This window comes from Oncorhynchus gorbuscha, linkage group LG08 (genome assembly GCF_021184085.1).
Source record: "Oncorhynchus gorbuscha isolate QuinsamMale2020 ecotype Even-year linkage group LG08, OgorEven_v1.0, whole genome shotgun sequence".
NCBI classification, from domain to species: Eukaryota; Metazoa; Chordata; class Actinopteri; order Salmoniformes; family Salmonidae; genus Oncorhynchus; species Oncorhynchus gorbuscha.
Window position 1 is genome coordinate 61,785,351 of NC_060180.1, and position 12,811 is coordinate 61,798,161.

At 50.5% G+C, this 12,811-nt stretch overlaps 1 protein-coding gene across 2 annotated transcripts in view; it reads right to left on the reverse strand.

Annotated features, from left to right (window-relative positions):
- Window positions 1-12,811, reverse strand: part of LOC124041938 (eukaryotic translation initiation factor 4 gamma 1-like) — a 40,174-nt gene that overhangs the window by 3,129 nt on the left and 24,234 nt on the right. For both annotated transcript variants that reach the window (XM_046360132.1, XM_046360131.1), the window contains 11 exons: window positions 12,677-12,806; window positions 9,462-9,561; window positions 7,839-8,068; window positions 7,763-7,804; window positions 7,409-7,533; window positions 6,354-6,526; window positions 4,654-4,779; window positions 2,907-2,988; window positions 854-952; window positions 477-614; window positions 35-116 (listed from right to left, as the gene is read on the reverse strand). In XM_046360132.1, the coding sequence (XP_046216088.1) occupies window positions 35-116; window positions 477-614; window positions 854-952; window positions 2,907-2,988; window positions 4,654-4,779; window positions 6,354-6,526; window positions 7,409-7,533; window positions 7,763-7,804; window positions 7,839-8,068; window positions 9,462-9,561; window positions 12,677-12,806 (1,327 nt within the window). The remainder of the gene's footprint in view (window positions 1-34; window positions 117-476; window positions 615-853; window positions 953-2,906; window positions 2,989-4,653; window positions 4,780-6,353; window positions 6,527-7,408; window positions 7,534-7,762; window positions 7,805-7,838; window positions 8,069-9,461; window positions 9,562-12,676; window positions 12,807-12,811) is intronic.

Below are 12,811 nucleotides of genomic sequence, written 5' to 3' on the forward strand. Positions count from 1 at the left end.
GGGCCCGAGATATGGGCTCGGAATGCATACTCACATATAACGGCTGACTGGCAAATGGATGTCATCAGAGAGCGCACAAACTGGTTGGCGGACGTCTGCTGTTCGTCCAGGTTGGCCTGTAGGTGAGATGATAAACAGTTACCACACAGAGACTGGTTTCCCAAGAGTAAAATGGTGGTGCCTGGAATGCAAATCAAACTCATTCAATTTACCTGTTGATATTCAGACAGTTGCATACGCGCACCCCCCCCCCCCCCCCACGGACACACACACAAACCCCCCACCACCACGGACACACACACCCCACCACGGACGGACACACACACCCCCCACCACGGACGCACACAAACCCCCACAACGGACACACACACACACCACCAGGCCACACACACACCAGGACACACACACACATCCCCCCCACCACGGACACACACAAACCCCCCACCACACCAGGACACACACAGGAGAAGACAGACCTGGACCCAGTCTCTGATGCGCTGGTTGTTAGCCTTGTCCTGGATCAGTCTGTCAAGCTGTTTGCTAAGCTCCTCCCCACTCATGGTTGTCTTCTGATTGGTCCCGTCTGACTTCTCCCCCAGGGTAAACTCTATTTTCTGGAAAGAGAACACACCATAGGATGACATTAAGAACACTATCTCTATGGAACACGCACTCATAGAACGAGACAGTAAACCCATCAACCCATCAATGTTTCCTCTCATTTATAAAGGACAGTCATATTTTCAGTCGTCCATCCTTAAATGGCACAGTCAGATTGTGTGGCCCCAACTAAACATTTCATTAGCAAATACTTACAAAAGATCAGCAATAAACCCCATTGTCCCCCACTGACCTGTTCAGTCACAAACTTGTTGACATCCTCGTCCTCTGGCAGGAAGTCTCTCCAGTTGAGCCCCGCCTCCATCCACATACCGCCCACCTTCTTATGGGTCTAACACAGAAACAATATTTATATACACACACAGCATATAAAACATAAGGAACACCTGCTCTTTCCATGACAGACTGACCAGGTGAAAGCTATGATCCCTTATTGATGTCACTTGTTAAATCCACTTCAAATCAATGTAGATGAAGGAGAGGAGACAGGTTAAAGAAGGGTTTTAAAGCCTTGAGACAATTAAGACATGGATTGTGTATAGGTTCCATTCAGCGGGTGAATGGGCAAGACACAAAATGTAAGTGCCTTTGAACAGTTTGGTAGAAGACACATAGGTTAGACTGTCAAGAAGAGCAACGCTTCTGGATTTTTCATGCTCAACAGTTTCCCGTGTATCAAGAATGGCCCACCACCCAAAGGATATCCAGCCAACTTGACAACTGTGGGAGGCATTGGCGTCAACACGGTTCAGCATCCCTGTGGAACACTAAACCTTGTAGAGTCCATGCCCTGACGAACTGAGGCTGTTTTGGGGCAAGGGGGGGGTTCCTAATGTTTTGTACATTCAGTGCCTCCAGAAAATATTAATATCCCTTGACTTAATTCACATTTTGTTGTGTTAGCCTGAATTCAAAATGGATTAAACAGATGTTTCTCACCCATCTACCATATTGCCAAAGTGAAAACATATTTTTTGAAATTCTAGCAAAGAAATGGATTGAAAATGAAATATAAATCTAATTTACATAAGTATTCATACCCTTGAGTCAATACGTTAGTCACCTTTGGCAGCAATTACAGTTGTGAGTCTCAAAGAGCTTTGCACATCTGGATTGTACAATATTTGCCCATTATTCCTTTCGAAATTCTCCTCTGTCAAAACTGGTTGTGGATCATTGCTAGATTTTCAAGCAGATTTGAGTAAAAACTGTAGCTTGGCCACTCAAACCACTGTATTCTTGGTAAGCAACTCCAGTGTATATACGGCCTTGTGTTTTAGGTTATTGTCCTGCTGAAGGTGAATTCATCTCCCAGTGTCTGGTGGAAAGCAGACTGAACCAGGTTTTCCTCTAGGATTTTGCCTGTGTTTAGCTCCATTCTGTTTATTTTTTATCCTGAAAAACTCTCCAGTCCTTTGGGACTACAAGCATTCTCATAACACATTTTATTGAGGTGTAACTACAACGTTGTTGATCCATCCTCAGTTCTCCACTCACAACCATTAAACTCTGGTACTGTTTCAAAGTCACCATTGATCTCATGGTGAAATCTCGGAGAGGTTTCCTTCCCCTCCGGCAACTGAGTTAGGAAGGACGCCTTTGAACTTTGTAGCGACTGTGTATTGATACACTATCCAAAGTGTAAAAATAATAACTGCACCATGCTCTAAGGGTTATTAGCTTCTTCTTTTTTTTTACCCATCTATCAATAGGTGCCCTTCTATGCGAGGATTTTTTTACTCCTGAACTTAGACTGGCCATAACAAAAGGGGTTGAATACTTATTGACTCATAACATTTCAGCTTAAAATGTTTTATTAATATATATACATATTTTTAAATAATTCCATGTTGACATTATGGGGTAGCATGGCCAGTGACAAAAATCTCAATGTAGTCCATTTCTTATTCAGGCTGTAACGCCAAAATGTGGAACAAGTCAAGGGGTGTGAATACTTTCTGAAGGCGCTGTGTGTGTGTGGTCAACACATACAGACATCTTCAAATGTGCACAATGCACCACTCATGGACATGGTTCCACACATTTCAAACACATACAAAGTTGTATATCTATCTGGTACAGGGTTCTTCAACCCTACCGTCCTGTAGGTTCACTACAACCATAATCTAGCACACTGGATTCTAATAATTAGCTGGTTGATAAGCTGAATCAGGTTAGTTACAACTGGGGTTGGATTGAACACATACAGGAGGGTAGCTCTCCAGGAACAGTGTTTGAGAGCCCTGATCTAGTATAATACACATGGCGTTCATACAGACACTCACCATTTCTTTACAGAGTAAGTTGAGGATGTGCACCAGCAGCACACCGGCCTTACGCAGGGGAATCAGGGGCTTGGCGATCTCTCTGTAGACACACATACAGCAGCAAGGTTATTGGGCACACTCTTCAAGTAGAACTGACAGCGTTTTAACTACTTTGCAGATATGAAACAAACAGACAATCATAATCAGTCAAAAATATCAAATTCCCAATGCATGCTACAAAACCAACTTCATAAGAGGTTTTAAAAATAGGTTCTATTTGACTCAACATGTCTAATTACACATTCACCAATAAATATCTTGGAACTCCAACAAATATTGCTATCAGGTTGTAAATCCCATCTGTCCTGGTACATCGCTAACTTCCTTTAGCCATTCAGGATGCTCTGTTTCAGGTTCAATTACTCAATTGATATTAATATATCAATTAATATTTTGGACAAAAAGGGACGGATGAAACCAGGGCTAGGTATGTCTATACAATCAAACTAGCATAGGCAGGCAATGATCACAAGTCAGTTATAACATGGGCAATAGGCTAGCTTATCTATTTATGTAGCCATTTATTTTGCAAGCTAAAAACACAGAGCCCAACGTTAGCTAGCTAGCTGTCGGGAGGGTAAAAAAAATAAATGTTGCCTGAGATTGTATTGATGAGGTCCCTGAAACAGTAACAGTTGGTTTAATTCATGCAAGTGATATGGGGTGGAAGCTATTGAAGTTTTTAACAAGTATTTTTTATACATTAAGAAAATACATTCTTTGAAAACAGTCAAAGTAAAAAAAAATACAATATCAATTGCCATAGATTGGACAGGTGAGGTCCCTGAACTACTCATGGACGCAATTGAAGTTCTCTGTAAAGTGAAATAAAATGTCCAAAAATTAATTGCTCTGGATTCTAGAGCAGAGGTCTCCGAACAAAGTCATACTTATTTGAGAACTATATGTCATGTAGGCGTTGCAGTTTTAAGACGGTCCCTTAACCCTCTGAGCGGGGGAGAGCAACGTTTTACGAATCTACTGTTCCCTCGGTAGCGTTTAGCTCATCTCGCTCTGGCTAAGAGTTGTTGCACAGGTAACTGAGGGAGAGCACCTACCTTTTCATGGTTGTTTGATCAATATGACTGTTAAGTTCCCAAATATAAGAGGACTCCCAAGTGGTATTGACATATTTGCAGAAATCCATTCAGGTGTATTTTGGCAAATGTGTTCTATTGATCTAATGTCGGCTGTTGCTAGTGCCTGTAAACACACAGTCCAGTTCAAAGTGAATGATGACGTGCCCGTGTAAGTAGCTTCATTTGTCGCTAGAATCTTTTACCAATAGAAGTCGCTGGAGGGGTCTGAAAACTTGATAAATATTGTAGGCAACACTTGCAGTGTGTCAAATGGCTTATTAGCATATAAGCCTACAGTAGCTCTGATTGGCTATGGCGCACTGGTCTACGTGGACTCCGGTCCTGGACAAGACAGATGTTTTTATTAGGATGTATTTACTGCAGTATCTATTCATTGTCCAAACACAGGTCAGCTATCTCATTCTATATTGCTATAGAATTTTCACAAATTCCTATCTATACGTCATTCCCAAACATTCTATGAATTTATGAAAAGTGAAAATTACCATCTCTTGTCAGATAACTATTCATCAATAAGTGAAACATCAGTCAAAGCCTTCTGGCATCAACACTTACAGTGACCTCCAGAGTTTGGGCCTACGCAGCCTATAAAGTCTGGGCCTCACCTGAAGAGCTGTCCCATGGGGATGCCTCCCTCGTGGAGCATGGGGTTGATGAGCTCAGACAGGTATTGCCAGATGTGGGGGATGTCTATGGCCATGTCCTCAGCCACCTCCAGGATCTCTTGGAGCCTATGATGAAAACACACAACCAGGTGAAAACCTTACTCATAGCATACACACATGCACTAACATTGACCTTTCTAAATTATTTTCTCTAACAAGCACACAGTACTTTTGTTGCACTGCTCTGTTGACACCCAATAGATGTGGGAGTTGATCAAAATTGGGTTTGTTTTCAAAATTCTTTGTGGGTCTGTGTAATCTGAGGGAAATATGTCTCTCTAATATGGTCATACATTTGGCAGGAGGTTAGGAAGTGCAGCTCAGCTTCCACCTAATTTTGTGGGCAGTGTGAACATAGCCTGTCTTTTCTTGAGAGCCATGTCTGCCTACTGCGGCCTTTCTCAATAGGAAGGCTATGCTCACTGAGTCTATACAATCAAATTCAAATTTCCATACATTTTGGGTCAGTCACAGTGGTCAGGTATTCTGACACTGTGTACTCTGTTTAGGGGCAAATAAGCATTCTAGTTTGCTCTGACTTTTTGTTAATTCATTCTAATGTGTCAAGTAATTATCTTTTTGTTTTCTCATGATTTGTTTGGATCTAATTGTGTTGCGGTCCTGGGGCTCTGTGGGGTGTGTTTGTGAACAGAGCCCCAGGACCAGCTTGCTTAGGGGACTCTTCTCCAGGTTCATCTCTGTAGGTGATGGTTTTGTTATGAAGGTTTGGGAATCGCTTCCTTTTAGGTGGTTATAGAATTTAACGTCTCTTTTCTGGATATTGATCATTAGCGGGTATGGGCCTAATTGTGACTCGTTTCAGGAAACTAGGCGTATGTCGGGCGTCACTACTTCACATTTGAACGTAAACGTAATTTTAAAAAATCAAAATGTGTTTATTGGCAGAAATGCCTTCTGGAACATATGAACTTTCATGTGCCTTAATAACAAACTTGTAACCCATCTGTAAAAACGAATAAAATTGTTAAAATTACGAGCCTAGTTGGTTTAGCCACGGAATAAAGACCGCAACCTTCCCGTTGCCATGATTGGTTGAGATAATGAGTGGGCTGGACATGCCAAGAGACAAGTTCGGGTTGGTCAGCCATGTAACACGCTTCTGCCTAGAATGAGCTGGTCAGTATGTGTAGGTAATCCTTTCTAACGCAGCTTTTAAAAAATATATATATCACGTAGTAGAACTGCATAAGTGTTGCTCTCCACTTTCTGGAGGACCGAGTTTTAAAATCAGTGGAATTAGAGTATGGTAGCTAAGGAGAAAATTCTGGCGTTTGATTGCAAATATGCAGACGGAGTCGAAGACACAGAAGGCTGTGTTGTATAAAACACCTGTCTCCGGATTACATCTTCAAACTAAGGGCAACCATGGCATCTGTGACAGAGAGGGAGAAGCATCCATCCATGTATAACAGGTAAGAGTCTAGCTGGCTACATTTTCAGACATTATGCGTTTAAAATGGTCAGAAAGTGGTTTTCTTTTTACATTTCTTACTCCCTCCCACCCAGCCTTCTCTCTCCCTACCCCCCTCCCTCGCTCTTCCCAAGGACCTCCCCAGTCTGTCTCTCTCTCAAGCACACAACCTGATCTCTAGGGAAGTACTACACATACTCCCCCTTACCCTTTGTAGTACTCTGTTGTGGGCAGGGTGCCAGCCTTGATGAGCTGGTGCAGCAGCAGGCCCATGCGTTCTCTGGCGATGGCGCTGCGCTCCAGAGTGTTCTCCAGACCGTTCCGCACAAACACAAAGAGCAGCGGGGCGCTGTTCAGCTCCACTACACACTGCAGTGCCTCCTACAGGGCCGGAGGGGGAAGGACAGGAGTTTAGTATACAGCAGTTAGCTTTACTATGGCCTCCAAATGTGTGTGTGTATATTTGTCATTGACATGAAACTGATGATGCGTGAGTGAGCATGTCATTGAGATGGAGGTGTGTGTGTACCTTCATGTCATTGAGATGGAGGTGTGTGTGTACCTTCATGTCATTGAGATGGAGGTGTGTGTACCTTCATGTCATTGAGATGGAGGTGTGTGTACCTTCATGTCATTGAGACGGGTGTGTGTGTGTGTGTACCTTCATGTCATTGAGATGGGTGTGTGTGTGTGTACCTTCATGTCATTGAGATGGAGGTGTGTGTGTACCTTCATGTCATTGAGATGGAGGTGTGTGTGTACCTTCATGTCATTGAGATGGAGGTGTGTGTACCTTCATGTCATTGAGATGGAGGTGTGTGTACCTTCATGTCATTGAGATGGGTGGGTGTGTGTGTGTGTGTACCTTCATGTCATTGAGATGGGTGTGTGTGTGTGTACCTTCATGTCATTGAGATGGGGGTGTGTGTGTGTGTGTGTGTACCTTCATGTCATTGAGATGGAGGTGTATGTACCTTCATGTCATTGAGATGGGTGTGTGTGTGTACCTTCATGTCATTGAGATTGGTGTGTGTGTGTACCTTCATGTCATTGAGATGGAGGTGTATGTACCTTCATGTCATTGAGATGGGTGTGTGTGTGTACCTTCATGTCATTGAGATGGAGGTGTATGTACCTTCATGTCATTGAGATGGAGGTGTGTGTGTACCTTCATGTCATTGAGATGGAGGTGTGTGTGTACCTTCATGTCATTGAGATGGAGGTGTGTGTACCTTCATGTCATTGAGATGGAGGTGTGTGTACCTTCATGTCATTGAGATGGAGGTACTCCTCGATGATGGCGCTGGACTTCTTCTCCAGCTCCTCCTCAGTCACGGCCGGTTTGGTCGGAGCATCGGGGGGAGGGGTGGGGGCTGTCTCACGCTTCACTGCACAGATACAACACAAACCATAGTCAGATTAACACACACTAGTATATACTAACACAGACAATTATACATAACCACACAGTTATACACTAACACACATCATACACTAAGAGTGTATAAATGTATCCAATGTGAGCGCATGCGTGGATGTGTATGCGAAGGCAGTGTGTCAAATTGCATGTGTATGTGTTGTAGTGTGTGTATGCAGTCTGTGTGTATAATCTCCTACCAACAACCTCCTTGCTGGGAGCCCTGTCCCGGCTACCGCTGCCTCCCGGCTACGGCTGCCTCCCGGCTACGGCTGCCTCCCCGGCTACGGCTGCCTCCCCGGTCTCTGTCGTCAGTCATGCTGGCTACGCGCCGGACGGGGGGTTCCGTAGGGGTGCAACTATCGCCCCTACGCTCCTCTGTCTCACGGCTGAAGCTGCGCTTAGTGATAGGGGGGCGGGTGTCGCGACTGCCACCACGCTCGTCACGACTGCTGTCGTGCCGCTCGAAGCGGTCAAACCTGTCCCGGTCACGACTGGAGCTGGACCTACAGAAGGGGGGGAGAGAGAGAGCAAGCTTTACGAGGGGAGAGAGCGAGCTTTACGAGGGGAGAGAGCGAGCTTTACGAGGGAAGAGAGCGAGCTTTACAATGGGGTGGGAGCGTTACGAGCGGGAGAGCGCGACCGTTACGAGAGAGAGAGCGCGACCGTTACGAGAGAGAGAGCGCGACCGTTACGAGAGAGAGAGCGCGACCGTTACGAGAGAGAGAGCGCGACCGTTACGAGAGAGAGCGCGACCGTTACGAGAGAGAGAGAGCGCGACCGTTACGAGAGAGAGAGCGCGACCGTTACGAGAGAGAGAGCGCGACCGTTACGAGAGAGAGAGCGCGACCGTTACGAGAGAGAGAGCGCGACCGTTACGAGAGAGAGAGCGCGACCGTTACGAGAGAGAGAGCGCGACCGTTACGAGAGAGAGAGCGCGACCGTTACGAGAGAGAGAGAGCGCGACCGTTACGAGAGAGAGAGAGAGCGCGACCGTTACGAGAGAGAGAGAGCGCGACCGTTACGAGAGAGAGAGAGCGCGACCGTTACGAGAGAGAGAGCGCGACCGTTACGAGAGAGAGAGCGCGACCGTTACGAGAGAGAGAGAGCGCGACCGTTACGAGAGAGAGAGAGCGCGACCGTTACGAGAGAGAGAGAGCGCGACCGTTACGAGAGAGAGAGAGCGCGACCGTTACGAGAGAGAGAGCGCGACCGTTACGAGAGAGAGCAATCGTTACGAGAGAGCAATCGTTACGAGAGAGCAATCGTTACGAGAGAGAGAGCAATCGTTACGAGAGAGCAATCGTTACGAGAGAGCAATCGTTACGAGAGCAATCGTTACGAGAGAGCAATCCTTACGAGAGAGCAATCCTTACGAGAGAGCAATCCTTACGAGAGAGCAATCCTTACGAGAGAGCAATCCTTACGAGAGAGCAATCGTTACAAGAGAGAGAGAGAGCGATCGTTACGAGGGGGCGTGTAAAGAGGGGGGGCGTGTAGAGAGGGGGGAGAGAGCGCGTAGAGAGAGCGCGTTACGAGCAAGAGGGGGAGAGAGCGCGTTACGAGCAAGAGGGGGGAGAGAGCGCGTTACGAGCAAGAGGGGGAGAGAGCGCGTTACGAGCATGAGGGGGAGAGAGCGCGTTACGAGCAAGAGGGGGGAGAGAGCGCGTTACGAGCAAGAGGAGGGAGAGAGCGCGTTACGAGCGAGAGGGCGAGAGAAGAAACGAGGGAGAGAAATAGAAGAGATGGGAAAGTGGGGGAAGAAAGAGAAAGAGGTAGAAAATAGGTGTGTAAGCGAGTCGGGCAGAGAGAAAGAGAGAAGTGGTGGAGATTAAGATCAGGAAGGAGAGGAAGGAAGAATAGAAAGAAAAAAGGAAAAATAGAAAGAGCAGTAGTGACCTCTGGGGTACCCTGCGGTCAGCGTCTGAGGAGGATGCTGGTGGAGCTGACTGCTGCAAGGCAGAGAAACGGTTGCCGGTGGCCGGACGGCCAGTCTCCGCTGCGAGAGAGAGAGAGAGAGAGAGAGAGAGAGAGAGAGAGAGAGAGAGAGAGAGAGAGAGAGTGAGAGATTATAATTCTATACAAAGAATTTGAAACTATAAAAGCTGAAGAAAAAAATCTAATATTTAATGGGTGAAAAGCCTAAATGTGCAGTTTTGGCAGCCAAATATGTGTCCTCCTGCAACAACCTGAGGGACAGCCAGTGAAAAGTGCAAAGTAAAGTCCATAATATTTCCCGTTTTGTTTCGTCTTTCATACCATGTCATGTGTCTTCTCAGTCATTTTGACACTGGTCCACTACCATTGTTTTAATGATTTGTTGTTCTCATTAATATTGTTGTTGTTAATGGTAATCCCATGTCCACTACTACTATTATTATTGCTGTTGGTCCGACCATTTATTGCCCCCCCCCCTCTCACGCACGTGCCCCTCGCGCGCTCTCTCTCCCCTCCGCGGGCGCTCTCTCGCTCTCTCGCACGCTCTCCCCCTCGCGCGCTCTCTCTCCCCCTCGCGCACGCTCTCTCCCCCTCGCGCACGCTCTCTCCCCCTCGCGCACGCTCTCTCTCCCCCTCGCGCAGGCTCTCTCTCCCCCTCGCGCAGGCTCTCTCTCCCCCTGGCGCGCGCGCTCTCTCTCCCCTGGCGCCGCGCTCACTCTCCCTCCCCCGCGCGCTCACTCTCCCCCCGCGCGCGCTCTCTCTCTCCCCCTCGCTCTCTCTCTCTCTCCCCTCGCGCTCTCTCTCTCTCTCTCTCCTCTCGCGCTCTCTCTCTCCCCCTCTCGCTCTCTCTCTCTCTCTCTCGCTCTCTCTCTCTCTCTCTCTCCCCCTCGCTCTCTCTCTCTCTCTCTCTCTCCCCCTCTCTCGCTCTCTCTCTCTCTCTCTCTCGCTCTCTCTCTCTCTCTCTCTCTCCCCTCTCTCTCTCTCTCCCCCTCGCTCTCTCTCCCCTCTCTCTCTCTCTCTCTCTCCTCCCCCGCGCTCTCTCCCCCCTCTCGCTCTCTCTCTCTCTCTCCCCCTCGCGCTCTCTCTCTCTCCCCCTCGCTCTCTCTCTCCTCTCTCTCTCCCCCTCGCGCTCTCTCTCCCCTCGCGCTCTCTCTCTCCCCCTCCCTCGCGCGCTCTCTCTCTCTCCCCTCGCGCAGGCTCTCTCTCTCCCCCTCGCGCCGCGCTCTCTCTCTCCCCCTCGCGCTCTCTCTCTCTCCCCCTCGCGCTCTCTCTCCCGCTCTCTCTCTCCTCGCTCTCTCTCCTCCCCCTCTCTCTCTCTCTGGCCTCTCGCGCGCTCTCTCTCTCCCCCCTCGCGCCCGCTCTCTCTCTCTCCCCTCGCGATCCCCTCTCGCCCGCGCTCCCCTCTCTCTCTCGATCCCCCTCGCGCTCTCTCTCTCTCCCCCTCGCCCGCGCGCCCGCGCTCTCTCTCCCTCTCGCGATCCCTCTCGCCCGCGCGCCTCTCTCTCTCCCGCGCCCGATCCCCTCTCGCCGCGCGCCCGATCTCTCGCCCGCGCGCTCTCCCCTCTCGCGCCCGATCCCCCTCGCGCTCTCCCCTCTCTCTCTCCCCTCTCTCGCGCGCGCCCTCCCTCTCTCCCTCTCTCGCCCGATCCCCCTCTCCGCGCTCTCCCCCTCTCCCCTCTCCCCCTCTCGCCCGCGCGCTCCTCCCCTCTCGCCCGCCGCCCGATCCCCCTCTCGCCCTCCCCCTCTCGCCCGATCCCCCTCTCGCCGCGCGCTCTCTCTCTCGCCCTCCCCCTCTCGCCCGATCCCCCTCTCGCGCGCTCTCTCTCTCTCCGATCCCCCCTCGCGCCGCGCGCCCGATCCCCCTCGCTCTCTCTCGCGCCCCCCTCTCGCGCGCTCGCCCTCCTCTCTCGCTCTCTCGCTCGCCCGATCCCCCTCTCGCGCGCTCTCCGCTCGATCCCCCTCTCTCTCCCCTCTCGCGCGCCGCTCTCTCTCTCTCTCCCCCTCGCCGATCCCCCTCTCTCTCTCTCTCTCCCGATCCCCCTCTCGCCCGCGCGCCGATCCCCCCTCTCTCTCTCCCCCCTCGCGCCCGATCCCCCTCTCTCCCGATCCCCTCCGCTCGCCCGATCCCCCTCTCGATCCCCCTCTCGCCCGCGCGCTCGATCCCCCCCGATCCCCGCGCTCGCCCGATCCCTCTCCGCGATCCCCCTCGCCCGCGCGCTCGATCCCCCTCTCGCCCCGCGCCGCTCCTCGCGCGCCCGATCCCCTCTCCCCCGATCCCCCCTCGCGCGCTCGCCCGATCCCCTCCCTCGCCCGATCCCCCTCGCTCATTGAACTCATCCCCTCCGCTCGCCGATCCCCTCTCGACGCTCGCCCGATTCTGCCCGCGCGCCCGATCCCCCTCAGCCCAGATCCCCCTCGCTCATTGAACTCTCGCCCGATCCCAAGAGACATTTCTCTGCTAACAGTGATCCCCCTCTCAGCCCAGATACCAACTGAGAGACTGTGCGCTGCTGAGCATCTCTGGTCTCGCCCGCGAATCCCGATCCCCCCTGCCCTGATCTTATCATCTCTAGTTTGAGGAGCGTGTGAGATCCCCCCTGCAAGCGCGATCCCCCTCTCGCCCGCGCGCCCGACTTCACCCATCTTAACATTAGTTTGTGTTTCCATTGAAATGTATGATCCCTCGCCCGATCCCCTCTCGCGCCCGATCCCCTCTCGCTCGCGCGCGCGATCCCTCTCGCGCGCCCCGATCCCCTCTCGCCCGCGCGCGATCCCTCGCTCGCGCGCCCGATCGCCCGATCCCCTCGCTCGCGCGCGATCCCTCGCTCGCGCCGATCCCCCTCTCGCTCGCCCGATCCCCTCTCGCTCGCCCGATCCCCCCTCGCTCGCGCGCCCGATCCCCCCCGATCCCCCTAAAAACAATTACAGACCTCTACATGCTTTGGCTTTGTAAGTAGGAAAAAAATCGGCAGTGTGTCAAATACTTGTTCTCACCACTCTATATATATATATTTTTTTTAAATATCCAAATCAGTGTCCAGAAATACCGATTTCTAATTGTTATGAAAACTTGAAATCGGCCCTAATTAATCGGCCATTCCAATTAATGTCGACTATAGTCTCCAAGAGACTCCATGTTTAGTCTTGCCCGTGTGTGTGTTTGAACGTGCCCCTACCTGGTTCAGCTCCGGTGGCAGGCTTGGCTCCTGTGGTGCCTCCACTGCTGCCCTTGCCCCAGCTGCCCCACATGCCCTTACCCCCGAGCTGGGGAGCAAGAAGCTGGTTGCTGAAGTCCAGAGCACCAGGCTAGT